Raw genomic sequence first — 14,268 nt, 5'->3', positions numbered from 1 at the left:
ATGTATTTCTTCTTTTCTGACTATTACATTGAATGTCATTTATTTAATTACATATTATGTCCATGCAGGGGTCATTATCTACTCTATATTCATCGTCCTGAAGATGGTCTGATGGACTTGTGAGCCACAACAGACCGAAACGTCGACAAGTTCATCTAATTCCCTATGTCATCAGTTTTGCCAGAAAATTGTTTTCTGCTTACTCCTGTTAAATCATGTTTTGGGAATAGATGTTAACACAAATGTTCTGAAGGTCATCACTTATGTGAATCATCTATTTTGCCTCTTTCATTGTGTTCAGATATCAGTTTTTTGTACCCTAAATTTTATTTAATCACATTAAATGAGTTTAATTTGAGAAATCTAACACTGTGTTCTACGATTTAGTTATGATTGTTTAATATATAAATTATAATAACAAATAAGTTCAATTATTTCATAGATTTTCACGTGTTAGTCACGATTACGGACTAAATATTTCAAGTAAATTGTACAAATCATTTCTACTCAGTTTTCTAAAATAAATCCCTTGTAGGCCACTTTACCTTTTAACATTTAACTTCCCAAGGCTCCAAGGGTATATTGGGTTTCCCATTTTGTTTACTGTCTTTTAAATAAGGCCCCCTTTCACTTTACACATAGCGTGAAAGGGCGGGCAATGGGTGTTGTGGTTGGCGTTCCACCGCAACACCCATCAATTTTGATTCTGTACCCTATTTACAAGGGTGGCATAAATATGGGACAACACCAAAATAAGACCAGAACAAACCTGGTCTTAACATGGCAAAACAAGGAGAAATTTAAATGTTTCCTTGTTTGTGCTGTTTCTATGTGTGATGCACAATGCAGAACAGATAGGAGTTACAAATCACCGCATATAAACAATCATTCCTTCAATACAGGCATCCTTGCGTTGGGACTAGGTAGCTGAGCTCAGCGCCTAAGCAGGGATGCACTGTATAAATATGGTGCATCCCTGCGTTTTCAGAATTGCGGAGCGCAGCGTTAGCTATTTTCGCGTAACACCATGCTCTGCTACTCACTTGTAAATATGCCCCAATGTTTCCTGTTCATTGATGTCAATGCTGGTTTTTGCACAGATCAGGTGGTGCAAAATGCTATTCTTTAAATAACTGGTTTGTGCAAACATTGATGCACAATTGCACTGCCATCATGCAAAGCAAATCTCATGTAATCTGACCCATGAAGACTGTAAATAACTGTAAGAAAACAATCAATGAATACGTTTAATGAAAACAATGGTTCATGGAGGAAATATGAATGTGATGCACATAAGGAAAAGAGGGGATGCATGAATGTGTTATTTGTTTATGAGGAGTTCTTTAAATTGCATGTTTTTCCATTTTATTAAAAAAAATTATTGAAATTGCCACAAAATTTCCTCATGGAAATATCTTTATTTTTTGCTTTTAAAGTTGAGGTGAAATTATTTTTCTAATTTTAAATTACAGTGAAACTGCATGGTTTTGTGGAAATTCTCATCCAAACAGGTTTGCCATTTTGGAAAGAATTTTGGATGCAATTGAGACAGAACCTGCTGGAATATCAGTTAAACTGCTCTTTGCAGTTCAGTCAATGGGATTTATTTATAGAAAATCTGCCAATCCTGTTTTGGATAAAATGTTTCTTAGGGTTACATGCTGGCTAGTTAGAACATTGATGAGGTGATTTATGAATGGGAATGAATATGCTTTTTGAGTTATTTTACATGTAGGAATTTGTTTTGAAAATAATATCTTTGTTGGACACTGACTAAATGATAGTTGGGATGGGTGAAATTTTAATGACCCAACTGTAATTGGGTAAAATTGGTCATTTTATATTTCTATAATCCCATATGTGGCAACATATGGCAGCCATTAACCGTTTTGCAGGAAACGCCATATGCAAAAGACAGGTTTGTCTTCAGAGAACTAGATGAAGAAAATCCTTATTGTTTTTCTACTCATACAATCCAGTATTGTTTGCAATTTAAGTGTGTCATTTTCTACACCCTCAGTTAAAATTATTTTTCATATTCCATCACATTTGAGTCTTTTTAGAAATGTTCACAGACTGTTTCCTACATGCGTGCCAAATAATTACTTTTCTGTATCACTTTTGCCCAAACCTGCTGCCTTCAGTTGGATCAAGCAGTTGACTTCATTATCAGTCTGTTTCACTCTGTATAGGGAATGGTGTATGATGATAGCATTGCACATGAGAACAATTATTGACTAAACTTGGGGGGTTTGTGTGAGCATATCTTCTGCAATCTTTCATTCCTTGAGGAATTTGTAGATATGTGTTACCTGCCCTGTTTGAAAAAACATAACTAATTCTTCGCTTAGCACAGTTTTTAAAGTAGATTTGTGGCTGGAATCAGATAAAAGATGTTTGCAGGTAGGCAGACTCTTAAAATCCGATTCACATGGGCTAGTGTGCCTTTCTGTTAGGAGTTGAGAATTAGGTCAGCAAACTATGGCCCCTAACCAATCACTGAATACATAACTTTCCATTTGCTTGAAATCGATTTAAAAGAATCAGCAATTTTAACTTTTCAGGTTTATGTATGGAGAAGAACCTCTCCTTCATTCTCTTGGAATGCGCAAATGTGTTTGAAACAATAGCTCTGGTCAATTCTTTGACAGATTGTCTCATTTTGCCCACAGCTTCCTTCCCTTGCCACACAAATGTGCCACTCAAATTGTAATTGACCTACTCTGAAGTTTAAGATTCCATCTTTCCTTGAATTAGCTATTGCTCTATAACGTTTCCTTTTCTAATTAATTATCCCACTGCAACTATTCAACGGAAGGTTAAAGCAAATGTATCATTATGGTTTAGAATGCTCTGTTTTAGAGGCATTCAGTTATAACTTTACAGACTGTAGCTCCAACCCATTGACTCCTCACCTAAGCACATAATTATTACTGGAGGATACCAACTACTCAACTAAATTTACGACTTTACTTCTTGTGGAGGAGAAATACAAATAAGGATGTGTTTAGTGTTTAGAAATACAAGGTGCATTGACTTCAGCAGCATTTTCAAAGTGCAGAAGAAAATTTGAGCAAGTTTGGTCCGAGAAACATAGGACGTATTGCTTGCACCATCCACAATCTTTAGTATAGGGCAAAGGGTCAGTTCCATTGGCTCTCTTCGTTGTGAGTGGTTGCATTTTGCTCTTACACAAGGGCATATCCCCCTAGAAACAAGTCCACTACAATTAAACAGTTGGTGAAACAATGTCTGCTTTCATAATTTATTTTTCATTTTTGCAATGGATTATTTTTTATTTACTTTTTCCCAAGCATATACATAACAGCTTTAGACATTTCTAGATTTTTAATTTTTAATTACTTTTACACTTCTAATATCTATTTCATGTGTTAGTAAATAAAAGTAATACATTAAAAAGACTGAGGCTTGTAAAGATCAGACTATTTGGCTTTACCAGTGATTGTTAAGAGTGTGGTTATTAAGGTTTAGAATGGTTTAATATTAAAATGTATTTGAATAAAAGTCGGTATTTATAATTGAATGAAATAATAATAACTGTAAAATATTGAAGTCATTTAAACTAACCTTGAAGGTACCTACATAGATGTAGTGTGTACTTCCTCTGTGCTAGGGTCTGCCCTTGTCAGTTATTAAATAACAAACTAATAATAAAAAAGCAAAGATCTGCTCAAGTTTATTGAGTTAAAGTTTGTCCAGAAATGCAAATAAATGGTGTGGAATACAAAGAGGTGGAAATCCCTCTTTGAGCACAGGTACTGTTTGTTAATAATAAACATTGGTATTACATACCAAGCTAAGGGTTAATTTCCTATAAGGTCAAATCATTTAGAAGACCACTGATTTGGCAAAGGATCAGTCCCTAAATATATTATTTAGACTAAGAATTCGCTTTTTCCATTAAGAGTGTCTATTGCATAAGACATGATCAAAATCAAAAAATGAAGAAGAAAGTTAGGACAGGAGCAAACCAATTTCCTATCTGGATCTACTTGCTACAGATATTTTTTTTTCATAACCGTACTTGCTACAGATATTTTAAACAGGTAAATGTTGGCACATTCAAACATTGGCAGCCTATTAGATTGCCAGTTTTCAAATGAGGAGCCCTGAATATCCAAAGTGATCTGATTAGGATATAGATCTGGCTTATTGACGGTTTATCTTGAAAGGTACAGCGCCAGGTGACGTGAGCGCTAAGAAATACCTGAACTACAGGAATGTGTCCTTGCAAAACAGCAAATGTCAGTGCTGTCCAATGGCGGGTCTCTGGATGGATTGATGGATATTTATGAGCAGTATTTGGAACCTACAAAAAAGAATGTAAAAGAGGAAATCAGAATTGCCTTCTGTATGGTGATGTTGAAAAAGAAAATTGAACAGACATGTATACAAATGATTGGTTGGGCACATTCTAAAACTGAAACACAATGGCATAGCCAACACACACAACACATACTAATTTGCTATATTAATATATAAAAATGCAATCATACTTTAACATCAGAGAGTAAAACTTCATCAACTTACATGTCATGATAATGATAATGGCTTAATTTCTGTACATTTGTGATACTGGTTCAAAAGGAGTTTATCTATATCGCTGTACTGATTTAGTAAACAGATTCCTCTTCGTTGTTCACAAAAAGAGAGCACCTATTTGGTCATTTTTAAGCAAAACCCAGAAACAGGTCAAGATGTGATATTTGCATTTTTGATTTGTCAAATCGTGGAGCACAGGCAAATCAGAAGAATACAAAAAGTGATTTAACTTAATCATCTTCTGCCAAATCAGTCAATTGCTTTACATTTTCCTAAGACAGTTTTATTCACTAATCATTTTACATGTAAAGCTTCTGAAAATAGTGTGCTCCCATTTATCCCTCAGAACATGGTTAATGGGAGCACAAGTTTATATAAAAGCAGAAAGGAGAGACACACATGACCTTGTATTTGCAAAATGATTACACTATGGAGTCAAACCTTGACTCCTCTCAATAGCCCTCTTGGCATAGGTATAGATAGAGCCATTTAGAAGAAATATAGACTGTAAAACAGGAACACAATAGCAACTATACCAAAACCCTAAAAAAAAATTCTAACAACATAGGAATGACATCTCCTCTAGCCCAAGTGGCGTATATCAAACACTTTCTTGATATGTGCAGAATTTCCCAACATTTATTATGAATATGCCATAACTACTTCTACTTTTCCGTAATATTTCAATACCTTTAAGTAATCATCAACTATAACAATATTCACTAGGGTGCTGGCATCCAGATAGTAGCCTCAATTCAATGTTTAGTGGGAGGAGTTTTAAGCAACTTATCTTATGTAGCCAATCTCTTCATTAGGTGGATACAGGAAAAGATTTGTACATCTCCAGCCGGAGGAAGAACCAACCCTACCCGTGTCTACGATGCTACAATCTGAAATAGACTGCAGAAGTTGCAAATCATATATATAGATGTTATGCCTGCCAACTCATAACTGGTGAGAACTTCCAGGTTAAACCCCACTATGGGTAGCAGCTAAGCTACAGAATCTCTATTCTTATTCCACTACACATACATTATGTGTTTGCAGTGTCGCCAGCCTTGGGCACCGGAGATGAGGGTGACAAGGTGAGCCAATTAAAACCATCAGATTGTGATCACTTTTTTGTGCTCCACCTAACAGTTCACATCATCTCTATTGTGGAAATGCCTTCAAAAGATGGATCCCTGTAAGACACACTAAAATGTGGTGCAGGATATGCCTGTCAGATGCTTAGACTTTAGTTTACAGATCTTATGTAATATCGAACTAAAGGTTCTTATATAACCGGCAATGTTGCTGCATCCCTACTTTGTAATGGATAAGATGGTACATGTTTTATATTACATTTTCTAAACAGCACTTTACATTAAATTAGTTTTGCTTTTTTTTTACATTTAGGGCATGTATGGACATGTTTGTGTGGGCTAATGAAGGAAGAGATAGATTAGGTATTTCTTGAACCAATACGTTTTCCCTGCTGTTACACCTGTCCTTCTTCTGAAATGTCCATACCTTAATGTGTAATTGTGGTTAATGAATGGATTGTAAAGGAGCTCCATGAGGGATGTAAGGTTTGCTGGATCCCTGATTGGATACTGTACTCTGAGCCTCATCTTCCTTTCTTTTTTATTTTCTTTATTCCATATTCCTGATCATCACAGTGAAATTCTAGCATGCAGAAATCTAGTGATCCTAGTGTTGACACCTGTCTCTTTGAAACCTGCACCATTCAGGTTTCAGTAAACTTACCCTGGGCCTGTTGAAGATCCCATATCATGGCCACTTATATTATATTTGAGCTTTGGTAAATTTGCATTTGTCTTGTCTCAGATAGAGTATATAATGGAGTTCTTGTTCACTGCCCTTTCAATAAAATTAAACTGTTGAGGTTTCATTACCTAGAACAACACCAACTGGTTTGTTTGCATTCCTTAAAAGTCACAGTGTTCTGAACATCTAGGACACAATATAAGCAAATTTAGAGTTGGCAATCAGCCAGGAAGTGATCCCGCCATGAGTAAAAGGCAGTGTTTTCCTGCTTTCGGATTTAATGTTTCTATATTACTCGAGCCTTTAGGAAGGGTGTGATTTAGGGCAAAGTGATCTACTTAGAAAAATGAGACTTGAGCTCTTGTCCCCATTTGAGAACTTTTGTGGTGCTAGGCAGGGTCGGACTGGGACAAAAAAATAGGCCTGGGTTCAAAATAATAGTGGCCCCCATTAGTGAAATAGGTAGCTAAAAAATGGCAAATGTTTGCAAACTGGGCAGTTTTGAACTTGCACTGACAGAGGACAGTGGAAGGCAGAGGCCTTCCACTGTGCACAGCGACCAGACAGCCAACAAATAACATCTCTTTAAAAGGAATTTTTTTAGCCTTGTACTAAAAGATGTTATCAGTTTTCACAAATTGTGTGTCTCTTATCACTGGTTTAAAGTATCACCAGAGTCATTATCTGATAATTTGTCTGCAAATAATATCAGATTGTGTTTGTGGAATGCTTTAGTAATTTGGTTTAAATTGACCCTGGGGGGAAAGAGTCTCTTGCGTGACATGTCTATGATAAGTCTCAAAGCAACACATGTAGATTGTGCTACCATAGCGACTCTTAAATACTACAAACATAAAGTAAGAAACAGAAAGGGGAGTATTTTCAAACTTGTCACTCTGTACAGCACATGCGAGAATCTAAAGTGGCTGCTCGGAAATAGGCAAAGAAAAGTTGTTTTACCTCCTTGTTCAAGTCTGCTCCCGCATCCAGCAGCATCTGAACCATGGCCTCGTCGCCCCGGACACAGGCGTACATCAAGGGGGTCATTCCCTGGAGAGCGCGCACAGCGGGAAGGAGACAATAGATTAGTTCAGAAAGAATTCAGATTCTGCGGTTGAACATGCAGGCAGTATGGTAGCACGCCTTCCACTTCTTTATAAAGGCACACCAGCACAAGAGAGGAGGCCACCTGGAAACGTACACGTCATGATGAAACATTATAATTAATTAAGCTATTGTACATCTGGCTCGAAGCACTCCGGGGTTAGGATCATGGCCATTTCTGTATATGTGTGTGATCCCGTCTGTAACACTCATTGTAAGGGTGCATACTTTACATAGTGTAATATGAAGGGTGTTCACTCATTTTCATGAGTGCGTGGACCAATAGAAATGCACTAAAAGCAAGAAGCTCTTTGGAGGCTCACCAGCTTTGCAGCAGCAAGGAAATGACACACAGTGCCTTCCCTATGGCACTCATTGGGATAGGGGAGAGGACCTTCCCTAAGCGACTCACCGGAAGCGGGGAGGAGGGCCTTCCCTAAGGGACTAATTGGGAGAGGGGAGAAGGGCCTTCCCTAAGCGACTCACCGGAAGCGGGGAGGAGGACCTGCCCTGAGGGACTCATTTGGAGAGGAGAGGAGGGCCTTCCCGGTGCAACTCACTGGAAGCAGGGAGGAGGGCCTGCCCTGAGGGACTCATTTGGAGAGGGGAGGAGGGCCTTCCCTAAGGGACTAATTGGGAGAGGGGAGGAGGGCCTTCCCTAAGCGACTCACCGGAAGCGAGGAGGAGGGCCTTCCCTAAGGGACTCATTGGGAGAGGGGAGGAGGGCCTTCCCTATGCAACTCACTGGAAGCAGGGAGGAGGGCCTGCCCTGAGGGACTCATTTAGAGAGGGGAGGAGGGCCTTCCCTAAGGGACTAATTAGGAGCGGGGAGGAGGGCCTTCCCTAAGGGACTCATTGGGAGAGGGGAGGAGGGCCTTCCCTATGCAACTCACTGGAAGCGAGGAGGAGGGCCTTCCGGACTCATTGAGAGAGGGGAGGAGGGCCTTCCCTATGCAACTCACTGGAAGCAGGGAAGAGGGCCTGCCATGAGGGACTCATTTGGAGAGGGGAGGAGGGCCTTCCCTAAGCGACTCACTGGAAGCAGGGAGGAGGGCCTTTCCTGAGGGACTCACTGGAAGGGGGAGGAGGGCCTGCCCTGAGGGACTCACTGGAAGAGGGGAGGAGAGCCTTCCCTGAGGGACTCACTGGAAGAGGGGAGGAGAGCCTTCCCTGAGGAACTCATTGGGAGAGGGGAGGAGGGCCTTCCCTAAGGGACCCATTGGGAGAGGGGAGGAGGGCTTTCCCTAAGCGACTCACTGGAAGTAGGGAGGAGGGGTTTCCCTAAGCGACTCACCGGAAGCGGGGAGGAGGGCCTTCCCTAAGGGACTAATTGGGAGAGGGGAGAAGGGCCTTCCCTAAGCGACTCACCGGAAGCGGGGAGGAGGACCTGCCCTGAGGGACTCTTTTGGAGAGGAGAGGAGGGCCTTCCCGGTGCAACTCACTGGAAGCAGGGAGGAGGGCCTACCCTGAGGGACTCATTTGGAGAAGGGAGGAGGGCCTTCCCTAAGGGACTAATTGGGAGAGGGGAGGAGGGCCTTCCCTAAGCGACTCACCGGAAGCGAGGAGGAGGGCCTTCCCTAAGGGACTCATTGGGAGAGGGGAGGAGGGCCTTCCCTATGCAACTCACTGGAAGCGGGGAGGATGACCTGCCCTGAGGGACTCATTTGGAGAGGGGAGGAGGGCCTTCCCTATGCACCTCACTGGAAGCAGGGAGGAGGGCCTGCCCTGAGGGACTCATTGGGAGAGGGGAGGAGGGCCTTCCCTATGCAACTCACTGGAAGCAGGGAGGAGGGCCTGCCCTGAGGGACTCATTTGGAGAGGGGAGGAGGGCCTTCCCTAAGGGACTAATTGGGAGAGGGGAGGAGGGCCTTCCCTAAGGGACTCATTGGGAGAGGGGAGGAGGGCCTTCCCTATGCAACTCACTGGAAGCGAGGAAGAGGGCCTTCTGGACTCATTGAGAGAGGGGAGGAGGGCCTTCCCTATGCAACTCACTGGAAGCAGGGAGGAGGGCCTGCCATGAGGGACTCATTTGGAGAGGGGAGGAGGGCCTTCCCTAAGCGACTCACTGGAAGCAGGGAGAAGGGCCTTTCCTGAGGGACTCACTGGAAGGGGGGAGGAGGGCCTGCCCTGAGGGACTCACTGGAAGAGGGGAGGAGAGCCTTCCCTGAGGGACTCACTGGAAGAGGGGAGGAGAGCCTTCCCTGAGGAACTCATTGGGAGAGGGGAGGAGGGCCTTCCCTGAGGGACCCATTGGGAGAGGGGAGGAGGGCCTTCCCTAAGCGACTCACTGGAAGTGGGGAGGAGGGGTTTCCCTAAGTGACTCACTGGAAGCGCGGAGGAGGGCCTTACCTGAGGGACTCATTGGGACAGGAGAGGAGGGCATTCCCTGAGGGACTCACTGGAAGCGGGGAGGAGGGGCTTCCCTGAGGGACTCACTGGAAGCGTGGAGGAGGGCCTTCCCTAAGGACTCACTGGAAGCGGGGAGGAGGGCCATAGGGACACTTAAGGACACCAGGTCAGAGAGGCGCTGTCTAAGGCTATCTTGCTCTTGGGGTTGGGTATGCCATCCCTGCTCCCACCAAAGTCAGTTAGAGTTTGACTGCAGTGAAAGACTGAAGGCCGCTCTTAGCACACATGTTGTGTCATGGTCTGTACCGGGTGCACCCATTGAGAGCAGGTAGTTCAGTGGTATTTCTAAGTTCATTTAGATCAATAAATGCATAGAGGTTCTGTGCATAATGATAACACATGTGCTTGTAAGAAAACATGGTACGTTGTATGCATTCAAATGCTGAATACTTGTTTGATATGACTGGTCTAATCTGCAGTAAGTGACATGTATACAAAACATCTCGCTCACAGTCAGTCCCTATTCTAAAAGCAGAATATGGCATATGATTCCAAAGGCACATGTTGAAAGAAACACAGTTCTGTTCTTTATGTGTTAGGAATATATTTCAGAGCATGCAAAAAGGTTTACAGCCATGTCTGTTCTCTGTCATTATGAGTACTTGACTTTCCAACTAAAAATTTAGTTTATATTTGCTGAAGTCAGACCACCTCAGAACTGTTTACGGATGGATCCACCCGTTGTTTTAAGTGATATTACAAACCTCTACCATCAAGGACCTGCCAGGTGGGCTTAGAGTGTGTCAATGCACTGTGTTGGGGAGGACAGGACAAATACATTTGGCATCATTTGTGGTAGGTAACCATTGAATCCTCAGCTTTATAGTTCCCTGTCAGTGGTACCCAGTTACCCACCTTCCAACTTCCCAATATTTTCATGACTGTTAGGTTAATAAACATGTTCTACCAAAAGTAATGCTTTATGGTGTACCAGCTGTGAAAAAAATATGACGTCTTTGGAAGGCTGTGAGTATGGCTGTGAGTATGGATTGGGATCTCTGGCCGCTCTTTCCTGATCTGCTCTTTTTGGAGATGTGGACTGAGATCAGTGCTAAATTTCTGCCGGTGGTTTCCGGTGCTCGGCACCGGCACTTAAGTGTCAGCACTAACTAGTGACAGTCCTCCACATGGTGTCAGTGTCTTTTTAATTTTGAGACGAGCACAACACCTGTGTTTGTTAAGTCAATATACAATTACAATGAATAATACCAGCCTCTCGCGCCATTATTATAGCTTTGTGTGGCCTGGAGTAGGCTGAACTGTCACGTTTATAGGAGTGTGATGGTTAGGTGTTATGCTAATACTACCATTGACAGCACTAGCAGGGTCTGGGTGGTGCAGGCTGCAGTGGCCTTCCGAGAAGGGCCCTGGCACGTTTATTTTTTACAAATTAAGCACTGCTGAGAATTGAGTAGGAGGCACAACGCTTACCACTGTGGCGTGATGCCAGTCTCTTGCACACACACTGGCTGACGACTGTTTAGTGCATCTCTGTTCTTGAATGTGATTTGGGGTGGAATTTGGCCTCTGGATCCATTATTAAATAAATTACTGCATACTACTGTTTATTCTTCATGCACATGATTTTATTATCCGTCCTTTCGTCTTGCATGATTGTCTCACTTTTGTGCCGTGAATTGTGCAAAACGTAGAACTTCTAGAAGTATACATTTGTTCCATGATTTCTCCTTATTTATTACGGTGTGTTCGCAGAGTCTGCTCGGGTCACTATTCTTTGGAGAATTGTTTCGTCATTATCGGATTCTGGTGTGCACGGTTGCACGATGCCAACATTTGGAACTTAAAAAGCCCAAGCCTGTCTGTATAAGTTCCTCAGCTGTGGTTTCTGCTCATTTCGACATTTAAGTCATTGCTCTGTTGCATAGTGTCAGTACGCTGTATCTAATGTTTGTGGTCATCACAAGCTGACTACATGTTACAAATATTCATGTAGTTCATTTTTGGCTGTGCTCTACAGGGCCAACTAGTATGGAGAATATTGCTTCCTCAAGGTTTCATGTTCTATGAGCTATCACTTCTCCATCTGGCATCATGAACTGATGAAATAGAAGACAACATTTTCTATCTCTGAGTTAAGTTGCCTTTGTATTCTAGTGGCATAGTGCCAATTTGTTTCTTTTGAATAGGGCAGTGGTTCTCAACCTTTTGGCTTCTGGGGAACTCCACTTAATCATTACTGGAACCTAGGGACCCCCACTGAATCATTATTGGAATACAGGGACCCCCCCATCCCCCCCAACTGAGTCATTACTGGAAGCCGGGGACTGCGCCTAAGCATTGTTGAGGCTTTGAACAGGATAACAATACGCAACAAATGCAGAAGAAAAACATTCATCAATCAAATACACACATGATGACATATATCACCTAATGTCCAAACACATATAAATAAATAAAACAATAAAAATGCTAATAGAAAGTTTGGAGCTTCTCTAAATTCAATTGTGGCCACTCATCGTCCATACTATATTCTGTTCGATGCACTTGCACTGCTCCCACGAATCAATCCGAGGATATTAATTTAATTTTTGGCCTCCAATTTCAAATTCTTTCACATTTATAATATGTTTAACATTTTTCAATTGTACATTAAAATGCAACGAGATTGCTTGTTTTTTTGCAGATAAAGTTGCTAAAATGTATGACTCTTTCCTGCAGACCAGAGACTTTCAATGTTTGGAGGCATGGTTTGCTGCTCCACCCTCTGCGAATCTGCTTTCTAGTTTTGTTGTCCATAACCTGGAGGAGCTTAGAGGATTCTGTTCTAATGTTAAATACGGGGCACCTATTGACACGGCTCCACCCATAATTTTAGCCATGGATACGGACGCTATCTTACCCCATTTTCGCGATTTGATTATTAAGTCATTTGATATGGGTCAATTACCGGTGAAGTGGAAACATGCCACTGTTGTGCCTGTTCTTAAAAAACATACTCTAGACCAAGCTCAGCCTGAGAATTTGAGACCCATATCGCTGCTGCTCTTTTTTGCGAAAGTGGCAGAAAAACAGGTAAATGACCAACTAACTAGCCTCATTGAGATAAATAATTTGTTTAATCCATTCTGGTCAGGTTTTTGGGTGCAGCACTTGACAGAATCAGCTCTTTTGTTTGCCTCCGAATCATTAAGACTCTGTGCAAACAGGGGGCAGACTGCAGCGTTAATGTTGGACCTCAGTGCGGCCTTCGACACTGTCTCCTACGGCCTCCGTTTAGAACGGCTGTGGAGCTGCAGTGTTGTTGGTCTGGCTCTGAGGTGGTTGGCTTCCTTCCTCCCTAACCGCACCATCCAGTTGCCCAAAGATCTTCTTCTTCAGAAACATTGCCTCTGCATCACGGGGTGCCTCAGGGCTCTACATTGAGCCCTACTTTATTTAATCTATACATGGGTAAAGATCGTCGAGTGACACAATGTCACAATTGTGTCTCATGCCGGTGATACACAACTGATTGTTTCTCTTACCCGGGAAACGGAGGTGTGGCTGTTCAATTTAGGTTGTGCTCGGTGGAGTTGGCAGAGTGGATGGGGAGGAGCTGCCTTAGACTCAATGCTAATGAGAGAGCACAAATCTGAAAAATGTAGAAGTGCACCATATTTACAAGCACGTTGTATTAGTTTAGAATAGGATACACAAGAGTGTCAAAGCTATAGAGTGAAGACATATATATGAGTATAATTAGAATAGGGATACATATATCAGTGTGAAAAACTAATGTAGAGATTTGTAGAAATGTTAGGATGATGTTGGAATCTCATGTTATGTGGCTGTGTGCAAAAGAAATGTAATTCTGCAAACCATGGAAATGTGTAGGCCACATGGCATTTCACAAGAAACGAAAGATGCTGCTACACTTTTAAGTAACTTGGATTCTAAAGTCATTTTACTGCAAAGTATTATTAATCATAGAATTGAAATAATGTTTTAAATAGATGTGTTACATTATAGTAATGTGTGTTAGTTAGAATACTGTTTAAACAAAGAAATAAAATGTGCATATGGCAGAGGCCCGTTTCATGTAATTTTAGCAGGCCTGAATAGATAAAGTTGCTTCTTTGATCTGTATGTGCTCGTTAGAGAAAAGTCGTGCTAGACACTAACTGTAAATCCTGTTACATAGTTTACGACTTCAAGATATGGTGGAGGCCGGAATTTGGGGCCTATATAGAAAAAGTGTCTTTTTGCAGGTGCGAGGGGGCTTAATCAGAAAATGATGAATAGGCTTTGTTCAAGAGACGCCAGGCACCGGCCTGTAGGAGTCTTCAGGAATTTCTAGGGGGTACCGTCTTGCCGGAGAGAAGCCTGGGAAGCAAGGTCAACTTTAACGAAGGGTCCCGAGGAGTACCAGCATGGAAGTTGCCGCCAGAATCTACACCACGTGAGAGGCGTCTCCAGGGGCGT

The 14,268-nt window shown here is 42.0% G+C and overlaps 1 protein-coding gene across 1 annotated transcript in view; it reads right to left on the bottom strand.

Moving 5' to 3' along the window:
- Positions 1–14,268, bottom strand: part of ABTB3 (ankyrin repeat and BTB domain containing 3) — a 778,151-nt gene that overhangs the window by 131,325 nt on the left and 632,558 nt on the right. The window contains exons 6-7 of the mRNA XM_078673942.1: positions 7,294–7,383; positions 4,229–4,330 (exon numbers count right to left, since the gene is read on the bottom strand). Coding sequence (XP_078530068.1) covers positions 4,229–4,330; positions 7,294–7,383 — 192 coding nt within the window. The remainder of the gene's footprint in view (positions 1–4,228; positions 4,331–7,293; positions 7,384–14,268) is intronic.

This window comes from Lissotriton helveticus, chromosome 1_1 (genome assembly GCF_964261635.1).
Source record: "Lissotriton helveticus chromosome 1_1, aLisHel1.1, whole genome shotgun sequence".
NCBI classification, from domain to species: Eukaryota; Metazoa; Chordata; class Amphibia; order Caudata; family Salamandridae; genus Lissotriton; species Lissotriton helveticus.
The sequence above is the reverse complement of the archived record's forward strand: the minus strand, read 5'-3'. Positions and strand labels throughout refer to the sequence as shown.